Below are 11,461 nucleotides of genomic sequence, written 5' to 3'. Positions count from 1 at the left end.
TTGGGGTCCTAAAGTTCATTTTTATCGTTTTTAAGCATGTTTGCTGATACACAATGGGCTACATTTTATTAGATAGGTAGGTATAACCATTGATTTTTTGCGTATTCGTAAAAATCAATGGTATAACCTAGCATACCTATTTTCCCCCAGGACTTCGAGAGCATCTCACTCAGAACCATTTCAACGAAATTCGCTCAAAGTCAAATCTGATATTTGAACCTGGATTGGCATTGGTTTGCGTAAAGGTGTGAGTGGGAATAACCTTGACTCAAAAGTCGTCTGTGCCTAAATTTTCAAAAAGGAGTCGAGGGTGTGAAAATGACCAAAAAAAAAAATCAAAATAGCAATAAGAAAAAGATAAAAAGTAATGAGCTTTCGATTTTTCGATTCCTCCTCACCCATTATCCCAGCAATAATAAAAAAATAATAATAATAAGGGTAAGTGCACCAATTATGGACCAGTCCGCAATATGGACCAGCGCCCGTTCTCATTGGTAATTAGCGCAATCTGTCAGGAAAAAATGTATTCTGATGTATTTTTCATCAAAAAAACGAATGAGACAAAAATTACAACTGTAAAGTCAAAACTCGCTGAGAAATTTACAAAAAACTGTTTTGAGACACTGAAAAATTTTTTCAGTGTGTTTTTCAACTTTTATTAAAATATATATGTGGTGTAATTTTCTAAATGGCATTGATGTTTATAATATCAAAAAAGGATGTAGTTTCTGCTGGAGTGATCAGTTTTTGCTAAAAATGAGGGTATGTACAGAAATTTTTGGTGCAAAGTTTTTTTTTATGGGGTGCGCTAATATGGACCACCTGTGATATTGAATTTTTTACTCATTTTTTACAGCCGCTGAAAAGGGGAATGCTTGAAATACTTTTTTTTGTTCATTTCTACTAATAAATATGATGTTTTGAAATGTAAAAATATGTTTATTTTGAAATTATTCTTTAGGTGGTCCATATTAGACTTCAAAAATTTTGAACTGTCATTTTGACACTCGTCATTCAACAATTTGAAAAAAATATTCAAAATTAACCTGAACTGCTTAGAATAAGTTTTTTTGTTCATTTCTACAAATAAATATGACCTTTTGAAAAATGTGAAAGTATGTTTATTTTGAAATTTTATAGGTGGTCCATATTAGGCGTCCAAAATTTCGAACTGTCATTTTGACACTCATCACTCAACAATAAAAAAAACATACTTAAAGTTGACCTTCACCCCTGAAGTTTTGTACAGTGTTGGTGGAAGGATGGAACTTCATTTTAAGCCTTTGTGGAGGTTTCTACCTCCTATATTTTTCAAGTGGCAATCCTCAAAAAAAAAGTGGTCCATATTTGGTGCCTCTACCCTTAATAAAAAAAAAATAGATTTTTGCCGATTTTGCTCAGTGCTAGTGATGTTGCAAATGAGTTTTTAATTGGATAGGTGGGAGGGAGAAGCATACAAATTGAACGACTTGAATATTGAAAATATACGAATTTTAAATAAACATTTGTCCATTAAAATTTTAATAGGTATTGTCTCACTACAATTTCCTTTAAAGTAAAATGTTCAGTTTTCAATATAAAGGCAATAGGTACCTACCTAATTGTCACAAGGAAAATCAGAGGTCAATTTGTTGCTCTGAAATGTAAAATAACCGCCACTAATCTATCTGTTTGTCATTAATGCAGAAACATAGCCCGGGTATTTCAAATTTCATTAAAATGCATTACGATATTACGAAACTATTTCTTCAGAGTTTCGAACAATTTAAACATATCTTTATAAATGTGTGAACATTTCTGATCGAACGAACAGAAATAGACATTGAACAGATGCAACTCATCAATTCCACTCGCATTCTTCTTTCAGCCCCAAAACACTGAAATTTTTCAGCTTTAATTCTCGTTATTGGGCATATATATAAAAATGAAAACTAGGAAGAAATCATAGAGCATTATTTAATTAATACCTACGTAATATAAATTCATTCGCGATACAACATAAAAATGATCTAAAAAGTTTAGTTTGCATAAAAATACGAAACCGCTACCTACGTCACGCTAAGTATCTCTATATAAAATATACGTACAATTATGGGAGTTTTAAAAAATAGCTAATCCAAAGGAGATAAAACGGATTACACATTTTATAATAGTAACTATGGTTAAAAATATTACACTTGAACGAATGAGTATTAAGATTAAAATTTATGGAAGTATTAAAGAAGGAATGATAAATAATAAAAAATATCAATCAGTCTTTGGTAACCCACAGACCAGTCTGCATTAATGCCACATAGGTATATCACAACAACACAAAAATATTTTACAAATAATACGGATTAACGTAGGTACACGCGAGTGTCTTACATAATAAGTCTATTCGTTGCATTCGGTGTCCGATTGATTGGAAGTTATTTTTCAGATGGATGAAATTTCGTCACAACACATATTCGTATTTTTATAGGCTCGAGACGAACGACAGGACAGAACCTAGTCTGCTTTCATTTACAGGGAAATAAAAAATGAAAAAAATGCTACAAAAAATTGCTTCGATAATGCTGTAATAATATTACACATAGTTAGGTATGTTGATGATTAAAACGATCAAATTGACTAATTGACTATATTATAATATTATAAAAGAAATGGAAAGAAAAGAAGGAAGCGCTTATTTACAACCCATAAGGCTAATAGGTAATACCTATAGGAATGGGAAAACATGAAAAAAAAAACACGTAAAAATAGGCAAAAGGTTAACGTAAATCTATCACGTCGGTATTCTGTAACTTTGGTATAGAGTAATTTTCTACTGAAAGATTTCTCTTCTGCTCTTTGGAACCTGCGAATTAAAAATTCGAACATTTTAGAAGTGAAAATACGTACTGTACCTAATAATATACAGCTATGGGTATCTAACAGTGCTATAATATGTGAAAAAAATTACTTTCGTCTTCGTTATCCAGCAAATTTAAAACTTTAGGAGGAAGAGGAGGTGGTAAAGAACTACCGGTCGATGTACGGGGTGATAATAAGGGAATTGGCGGAGGGGACGGAGTATTGCCCGACGTCGTGTACGCTGAAGATGAACGAACAACTAGAAATTCTTCGTACGAGGAAGACAATACTACATTTGTAACTGATTCTGAGAATCCAGAATCGCGTAATTTCGTACGAGGTAACGTGTTTTCTATGCTAACAGAGGTTTCAGAATCCTAAAATCATACGGGAATTTTGTAAGTGTGAGGTGCACGAATACCTATATATATTAAGCTAAATGCTACTGAAAATCGTCACAATAATACGAACCTTTCGAAGAGATATTCGTTTCGGAGGAGTTGGCGGCACTTCGGAGATACTACGTCGATCAACGGCTACGAAAATTAAACAAATACACGGTAATTAATTAGGTAATCGGAATACGGAACTTCTCAACAATTCAAAATTATGCCAATTTTATACATACCTAATCGAGGAGGTAAAGGTGGAGCTTCTTCGTGTGTACAATTGCCACATACTGAACCACTTTCGAGCGAATGCCTCTGTTGCGAGTTCTTGACGCTGGCTATTTTACTTTTTTGGGACTCTTTTTTTCTTTCAGCCGTTCTGCGAATTAGATTCGAGTTAGTTTTGCACAATAATTATCTATGATGGATTCGAGATTCGAGTAAATACCCGATTTTTGATGAAATTCCGTCGATACTCGCTGATCCGCAGGATTTTGTACGACCAAAAACACGTTTAGCGGCTACAGGTAGTTCTACATTATGGCTTGAGCTACTTTCGTGCAAACTCATACTTTCCAACAGTTCCTATTTTGAAGAAAATAAAAGGGAAAAAAACATTAAAAAGGAAAAATACTCGAGACTATCGAATAGATACATAGGTAATCGGTAATAAATCAGTACAATTGGTTTGCTGTAAATATCATCGTCATCGTCCGCTTCGGAAAGATACTGATAACTAACAGTATTTGTGTACTGGTCAGGTCCTTTTTCATCGCTAGGAGGCAAAGGCAAAGGAGAACTGAAAAAAATCACGTTGCATGATTTTACGTAAGTACGAAATGAATCAAAATAGGCTACAAGTCACCTTTGAATAGGAATTGGTGGCTTTTTCAAGTTTTGCTTCAACTGAGAGATCCTTTCGACTAATCTTTGGTGAAGAGGTTGTACTCCAGGAGGAGCGAGTTGTCCGTGTACCACCAATCCTCTTTCTAGAATATCCACCTTTGAAAACAGACATAAGATGGTTTGAGGAAATGTTTTCTTTCGCTCTAACGTTCACAAGACGATGGAAATATTTTGTTTTTATTACCTGATCTAAGATTAAAGCGTTCAATTGATGAACGTATGGCACTAAATGAGGTTCACTTTGAACGAATTCCGGAGTAAAAAAGGCTTGTTGGTATTTCGAAATACCTCCCATAACATTCGCATCGATGGTACCCTGGCAAAAAGAAAAAAAGCACGCGTGTAATTTTCTTTTTCGACGACTCTGGTTCATCTTGCACACAGAGCTTACTACTCACTTGCAATCTCATACTCAAAGGATTAATATTCTGTTTAGGATCAGCACTATGAACGGCGATCAACTGCCTTAATTCGGCATTCACAGTTTCCATAGTCTCGCAAGCGAATCTAACGGGAGGTACTTCTTCGGTAACACTATGAATCACCTCGAACCATCTCAATATACCAGGCAGGCTGCTGCTAATAGTCATAATCGTCCGTTCCAGCCATAAGGTCTGTAATAGAATAAATTTCATTATATGTAATATATTACCAACGCAAGAGGCAACTTCAATTTGGTACTTCGTTCTTCAGAAGGAGATCTCAGTACCTACATACCTTAAATTCGTTTTCTTTATCGATAGTTCCTTTATGTAGAGGTCGATCAAGTAGAAACTTGGATACATCGTTGACTTGATAAAATCTGGCTATTTGAGATGGAACTGAGGCGAGCGGGACTCCTTCCGATGGAGGCCCGTTTTCCGAAATTGGTTTCACGTTACAAATTTGAATAACTGGAAAATACAGCGAACTCGTCAAATCGCACAACAAATGAGTTAAGTAGGCAAGTCTTGCAGAAATTACTCACATTGTGATTCTGATTGAAGAATTGCGTGCGAAGGAGGACTGTTTTTGGTAAGAATCTGAGCTTGAGGGAATTCTGTTTGTAAACGTTGAGTGAATGCTTCGATTCGTTCGTATTCCAGTCCACGATATACGAAAACTTTGTTCTTAAAAATGCAAAAAGTCACAAATAGGCAGGTAAGTAATTGTAAAATTTTACGAGTAGGTACAAAAAAAAAAAAAAATTAAAAAAATTGTTCAAAATTTTAATTAAAAAAGTATATACCTATACTTAATATTATAATAGGAATTTATTTTTAGAAAAAAAATATGTTAGCATGTTAGCGTTAAAATTTTTTTTTTATTATTGAATTTGATTTTTTTTTGAATTGTAAATATGATTCTAACTATTTTAAAAATTATTATTATTGGTTATTATTATTATTAGATTAAATCCTACAGAAACTACTTACTCGAACGAACAATGGAAAACTCAAACCATAAAAACCGACTCGAAAATATTCCGGCTCGAGTCTCAGTTTATTGCTCACGATGTTATCAGTGAAACGAGCCTGAGTACGAAGTATTGAACTGAGTTTAACGTAATCGTACAACTGTTTTTCGTACAAATTAGCTAGTTCTTTGCACAAGGGTATTCCTTTTTCCCAACACTGTAAACGATTTTCCAATCGAGACCAAGTTATCAGATTTAGAGACACAATTATACACAGTTAGGTACTCCAGATTGCAAAACTTACTTTGCCTTTATCGAAATAATTAACAATTTGATGATACAGTTCTTCCTTTCGTTTCCATTCGGGTGCCTCTTTGGCTCGGCTATCGTTCGGTAGAGAATTGGTTGAACTCCAACTCAAAGAATCGGCGTACAATTTCAAGGTAAATCCAGCTTCGGTGAAATTATCGGCTGAGAAGTGTAGATCGTGTAACTTATAAATGTACCTCAGGTACATCTCCTTGCGACCGATTTCATTTTTGTAGAAATTCTGCGCATAGAATTAAAAAAAATTTTTGAAAATTTTGGTTTGCAAACGCGAGAGCCTTTACAACTGATTAACACTGATTGAGCAGAAATTTAGTTCACTTAACCATAATCTTTTGTACGAACCAGTAAATTAACTGTGCAGGACATTCGTTTGTCGCGATTTTCGTCTCCTTGGATAACGCTTCTGTAATCCAGCAATCGTTCTAGTAATCTGGTAACCGAATTAATAAACGCTGATCCGGTCTCACTCCAGTTCGGATCTTCGTTTTGAATTCTCTCCAAAAGCCTGAAAATTTTCAACAAAAATTATTTCTAATTTTATAGGTAGTTCATTTATTTGATTAATACCAAGTACTTACACTGCGCTAAGTTGTTCCCTTGATAGCGTTTTATAATAATATTAAATATAATTAAATTATTGTAATCGCTTCTAAAATACTAAAATACTAGAATGGTCCCTACCGGCCACAAATCTCTAATAGACGAAATATTTATGACTTGTAACAGATTTTCAGCTATTCAGTTATTCATTATCCATATTTAAGATATCTACATAGAAAAGTTATTCAAAAATCTATTTAAAAATTGTTGTATAGAATCTGAAGCAACGTTTATTGGTTATATGTATTATGTAACTATCAGCCAAAATTATCAATCCATTAGAAATACTCTTACGATAGCTAAAATATATCAAAATCAGACATTGAGTAATTTTTTAACACATCTACATCCAATAGATACCTATCTAATGAATATTCAGTTGTGTCATAAACGTTGTAGATAGATATCTATTGGTCATGCATATGCCCCGTAATCGAACATAAAAGGTACTTTCTAGCTTTGTATACGAGACGTATTCGCCCTTCTGATATCTATTAGCTATATTTTGTGGCTGAAAAAGATATCTAATAGATGTCTATTAGACATTTGTGGCTGGTAGGGGTAACAACTATGAAGATAGTTCTACTTCTACAATAACTACAAAGGGTGATTCATTTTCTTTTTTTTATTCTTGAGATAGGTAGGTAAGGTACTCACATTGTATTGAATAACTGTCTATACTCGTCATCGCCTTTATTTTCATTTATCAAATAATCCAGTTTATCGATAAGTTCTGACTCGACCTACGAATACGTCGTTTATGCATTATTACTCGCGTATATTCGTTGATTTGGCAATAAAAGGACACTGGTCCTATTCACGAGTAAATGACTCACATACCTGTTTGAAATTTCCCCTGACTTTTTCTTCCGTTTGCATCATATCAAAAAATATATTCAACGTTGCTTTTCTCAAATCTGACTCCGGTACCAGAGTCACTTCTAAAAATGGACCCACCATCGCTGGTATGAAATTCACTTTATGTTCGCCTGTCAGATGAAATTACTCGATAAGTCTCAGCATTAAACAAAACAGTCTTCAAAAAGCTCATAAAAGTATGTACTAGGTACATACGTGAACTAATTCAGTTTGAATAAAGTGAAAAAAATTATTTCAAAATCTTACCCAGCTTAGACCAAACTTTCAACATTTGGTATCCCATCAATACTCTCATATCGCCATACTTTTCGATAATTTTTTCACGTTTCACATCGCTGAATTTTTCCAATTGCAGAGCTGGCTGGGTTAAATACTCGACAGCTAAGTTGAAATAATTATTCCAAACCTGCGAAATAAGTTCTCAAGTATTAGGTCTCACTATTCGAAATTAGAGAGTAAGTACGTTTCAAAAAGAAGAATAGAAAAGACTCACCTGACTATCGAAATTGTACCGCGAATCCAAAAAATACCTAATCAGAGGTTTTGTGATCTCGTGCAATGAATTTAACAAGACGTTATTCATGACCATCTTCATGACTAACCAATCAGTCGAGAATACTTCCTGTTTGACTAGATTTCGATACACGAGGAAAATTCTTAATATGAAATCCTTCAACGATTTTCTATCGCCTAATTGATCCCATAAGCTTTGGTAATGGCATTCGTCCATTAATTGTAGAAGACCGACTAGATTGGCTACCAAACAACCCTGCGATTTGAAACGAAAATTATTATTGACTTTATTGTTTTTATAAATGCTCGACAAAGATTTTTTCAAAAAAAAAAAAAAAAAAAAACTGTAATCATCGCAAAAAATTTCTAATAAACTTACCAGAATAGGAGGCGATCGATCCATACTGATTAATACAGTTTGAATTAGCATGTCTAGAGCACTCAAGCAAACGATATCAATTTCATGATGTAAAGTTGTGCTCGCCTGCAAAATATTTCCATAAACAATTTTTTCGAAAATACTTCATTAGGTAGGTACTGGTCTGGCATATTATATACAATATGAATAATTCCCTCCCCCCTCCCCTCTACAAACGATAATCTGAGACGACTTTTTTCTTGAAAGGGACGTCTTGAGGGACATTTTACAGTCAATTTTTTTGCATGCTCTTTCGATCTAGCATTGTGCAGTTCAAAAAATGTCGCGAGAGTCCTATGCTGGAAAGCAAAATCTGTGATTTTGGCTGACCTTTCAATCAAAATGGCCGTCATTTTATTAGTATGTATGTAATGCCAATTTTTGACAAGTTGGCTTAAGATCTTCCTAAGGATGTTCCCTTTATGAAAAAAGTAGTCCATCAGGGGGGGGGGGTGCAATTATTCATATTGTCATAAGCCGGACTATACACGTTGTTAACTCGATTTATATGTAGGTATACCTTCTCTCCTTGAGTTTCGGGTGATCTCGATCGGTGATACAAAAAGGATAATATCTCGGTCAAAATATCCATGCATAACCTCAGTTCATCGCGACGATTCAAATGATACCGCAAGTGACGACAACTGTTCGTTAACAGCAAACTTCTGCATTCTATAAAATAATTCAAGTCGGTTTACGAATAAATTGAATTCATCGACTCGTAGACAGAATTTTCAACTACCTAATTACTAGTTTTTTCATTTTCAAGCACCATACTCTCAATTACTCACCATTACACTTGAATAACTGACTCGAAACAATATTCCTGATGAGAACAAGTTTGGCTTGTATAAGCTGCGGTGTAGGATCTCTCGTAGGTAAACTTTCGATCATCTTTATGGCCAATTTAGCTACATCGATAGGCGATAAAACTTGCAATAATAAATCAAAAACCGCGCTAATACTGTGTAGTAAGGCCACCTACGCAACGCACAAAATTTCGAATTAACAAATTGCCATTTTTTGCGACAGGCAAACAGCTAGACGAACGATGAAGGCGTACTTGCGTGGGCAATATCGTATCGTACGAATGCGTCAACATCTTGTTGAATACGGCGAATACTCCCAAAACATCCATTTTAAAATTATCTTCGAATTGGCCGCCGGTAGCTCGAGCGAATAACAGTCTCGATTCGATAATGAATTTAAAGATGTACTCCAGCGATCGAAAACATTTCTTGATAGGTTCTTGTTTCTCGGTAGCTGTCACTCGATCGGCGCAATGTTGAATGCTCGTTAATAAACCTCTGCGGGGCAAAATTACTCCGTTAATTTTCATTTCAAATTTAGGCGAGAAAAAATGATGAGAATGAGTGGGGGGGGGAGCGGAGCTCAAGAACTAACTTGTAAACGAGAGCAGCAGCGAAATGGTTCTTGATATAGGCGTCCATTACGGGTCGGAAATGTTCAAATTTCGAGTCGTACAAAAGATGGAATATGCTCGCCTGTAAAAATAAGAGTAGGTATAGATACATTTCACAAAACCGAAACTACGAGTATTTCGTTTCAAAAAATAAAATCTGAAACTAACCAAGACGTGGAATACTAATCCAGAATGGGTCGTCGAATTGCCATCCTCGGTCGAAAACATGGAAAATAACGCGTCTAAAATATCTTGTAAAAATTTCACCAATTCTTCGCCATTCAACCGAAGAGCTCTGGTCAACGCTTCTTGTATTCGATCCGGATGATCTCGCCATTGAAGCAAATACAACAAATCGGCTAAAACCGAGAACGTTAGTTAATTAAATTAGCACGTCGACTGGCGTAGAAATAATACCATTCGTCTAGTATAGATAGGTAGGTAATTGAAAAAAAAAGTACCATTTTGGGTTAATTTTGTGGAACATAATAAAGTATGAACGAAAACTGTTTCCTTATGACTACACGTAAACAGAGGATTATAATCGCACTTGTAACCATTTTCTAAATCGTTGTAGTTCGACGGTAACATCAGGTACAAGCTTGGATCCAATTTGATTTTTTCATCGAATCGGTAAACGTACAATTCGTGAACTCCGTCCTGAAAAATTAATACTCGATAACTAAACTCTACTTGTCGAGCTCTCTAAAATAATTCACGAAGGGTACGTGTCCGGACTTTTAGAAAAATTATTTTCTCCGACTTTTCGAGGTTAGTTTATTTTATTTCCAAAAATTGGAAAATTTCTCGGCTTTTTTCAGTTTTCTAGAAAATTGGACGTCCTGAAAAATTTGTAGATATTCTACAAGAGCCTACTTACGGGTAAAATAGCTCCTTCGGGTTCCATCAGTCTGGCGAAAGAAAATCCAAACAACTTCTTGTTGTCTGCTTTATCTCTCGCTAAAGAAGAACAAAAACTCAAATCAATACAACTTGTATGACGAAGGAAAAAAAAGGATACACTTTTCAATTATGTAGTTTTGTAGGTAAATTATGGAAACTTACTCGAGCAATGTCTGAATTCGAATCTTATATGAGCAACGTTATATTTATCCAATGGAATGCGCAATCTTATGGTTTCATACCAGCAGGGAGAATTATGATGATAGATGATGGTGGAATGATATTCATCCGTGCCCTCAGTACCAGAAGCTCCGTACAGGCAATTCTGCAAAATAAAACCAATCGCATTTGAAAATTATTACTCTCGTAGACGAACAAATAAAATCGAAATTCGAAATATGACTCAAAAGTCAGAATGGGGCAAAACTCACGTCGATAATTTCACCATCAATGTCCACCACTAACACGGTAACTTCGATATTTTTTCCGGTGGATTTTCCACCTCTTTCGAACTCGCCCCGTTCCAACGTTATGTATAAATCATTTCTGTCAAATGAAGGCAAATCGTTTAAAATTAATACCTACCTATCGCATTACTCGTATGCATAGGTCAATTCAATTCACAAATATATGGGGGGCAATTTCTACCTGACATCTCCGGGCATAATGACATCGGGGTAACCCATTTTTCTGGTTAGAGAGACGTTCTTGAATAATAGAGGGTTCTCTTCTTCGACTTTGGTGAATGATCCGTCGAGAAGTTTCAATGATATATCGATACCGGTAGCTCCTATCGAATGAAATTAAGCAGAAATTAAATTATTATTACTGGCGTAAAAAGAGCCATCGCATGCAAAACTGAATAGGAA

General features: G+C 34.9%; 1 protein-coding gene across 4 annotated transcripts in view; it reads right to left on the bottom strand.

The window, feature by feature from the left end:
- Window positions 1-1,940: 1,940 nt before the first annotated feature.
- Window positions 1,941-11,461, bottom strand: part of spg (dedicator of cytokinesis spg) — a 34,825-nt gene continuing 25,304 nt past the window's right edge. For 3 of the 4 annotated variants that reach the window (XM_065356092.1, XM_065356093.1, XM_065356095.1), the window contains 30 exons: window positions 11,241-11,382; window positions 11,024-11,138; window positions 10,755-10,917; window positions 10,570-10,649; window positions 10,151-10,349; window positions 9,858-10,048; window positions 9,671-9,771; window positions 9,330-9,573; window positions 9,058-9,247; window positions 8,787-8,938; window positions 8,228-8,332; window positions 7,829-8,104; window positions 7,582-7,741; window positions 7,297-7,445; window positions 7,114-7,199; window positions 6,435-6,452; window positions 6,199-6,361; window positions 5,831-6,076; window positions 5,546-5,743; window positions 5,098-5,239; window positions 4,848-5,023; window positions 4,529-4,744; window positions 4,315-4,446; window positions 4,090-4,226; window positions 3,906-4,023; window positions 3,673-3,809; window positions 3,464-3,603; window positions 3,307-3,371; window positions 2,945-3,212; window positions 1,941-2,839 (listed from right to left, as the gene is read on the bottom strand). In XM_065356092.1, coding sequence (XP_065212164.1) covers window positions 2,754-2,839; window positions 2,945-3,212; window positions 3,307-3,371; window positions 3,464-3,603; window positions 3,673-3,809; window positions 3,906-4,023; window positions 4,090-4,226; window positions 4,315-4,446; window positions 4,529-4,744; window positions 4,848-5,023; window positions 5,098-5,239; window positions 5,546-5,743; window positions 5,831-6,076; window positions 6,199-6,361; window positions 6,435-6,452; window positions 7,114-7,199; window positions 7,297-7,445; window positions 7,582-7,741; window positions 7,829-8,104; window positions 8,228-8,332; window positions 8,787-8,938; window positions 9,058-9,247; window positions 9,330-9,573; window positions 9,671-9,771; window positions 9,858-10,048; window positions 10,151-10,349; window positions 10,570-10,649; window positions 10,755-10,917; window positions 11,024-11,138; window positions 11,241-11,382 — 4,595 coding nt within the window. In that variant the 3' untranslated portion in view covers window positions 1,941-2,753. The remainder of the gene's footprint in view (window positions 2,840-2,944; window positions 3,213-3,306; window positions 3,372-3,463; window positions 3,604-3,672; window positions 3,810-3,905; window positions 4,024-4,089; window positions 4,227-4,314; window positions 4,447-4,528; window positions 4,745-4,847; window positions 5,024-5,097; window positions 5,240-5,545; window positions 5,744-5,830; window positions 6,077-6,198; window positions 6,362-6,434; window positions 6,453-7,113; window positions 7,200-7,296; window positions 7,446-7,581; window positions 7,742-7,828; window positions 8,105-8,227; window positions 8,333-8,786; window positions 8,939-9,057; window positions 9,248-9,329; window positions 9,574-9,670; window positions 9,772-9,857; window positions 10,049-10,150; window positions 10,350-10,569; window positions 10,650-10,754; window positions 10,918-11,023; window positions 11,139-11,240; window positions 11,383-11,461) is intronic. The other variant, XM_065356094.1, reaches the window with a different exon arrangement.

This window comes from Planococcus citri, chromosome 3, assembly GCF_950023065.1.
Source record: "Planococcus citri chromosome 3, ihPlaCitr1.1, whole genome shotgun sequence".
NCBI classification, from domain to species: Eukaryota; Metazoa; Arthropoda; class Insecta; order Hemiptera; family Pseudococcidae; genus Planococcus; species Planococcus citri.
The sequence above is the reverse complement of the archived record's forward strand: the minus strand, read 5'-3'. Positions and strand labels throughout refer to the sequence as shown.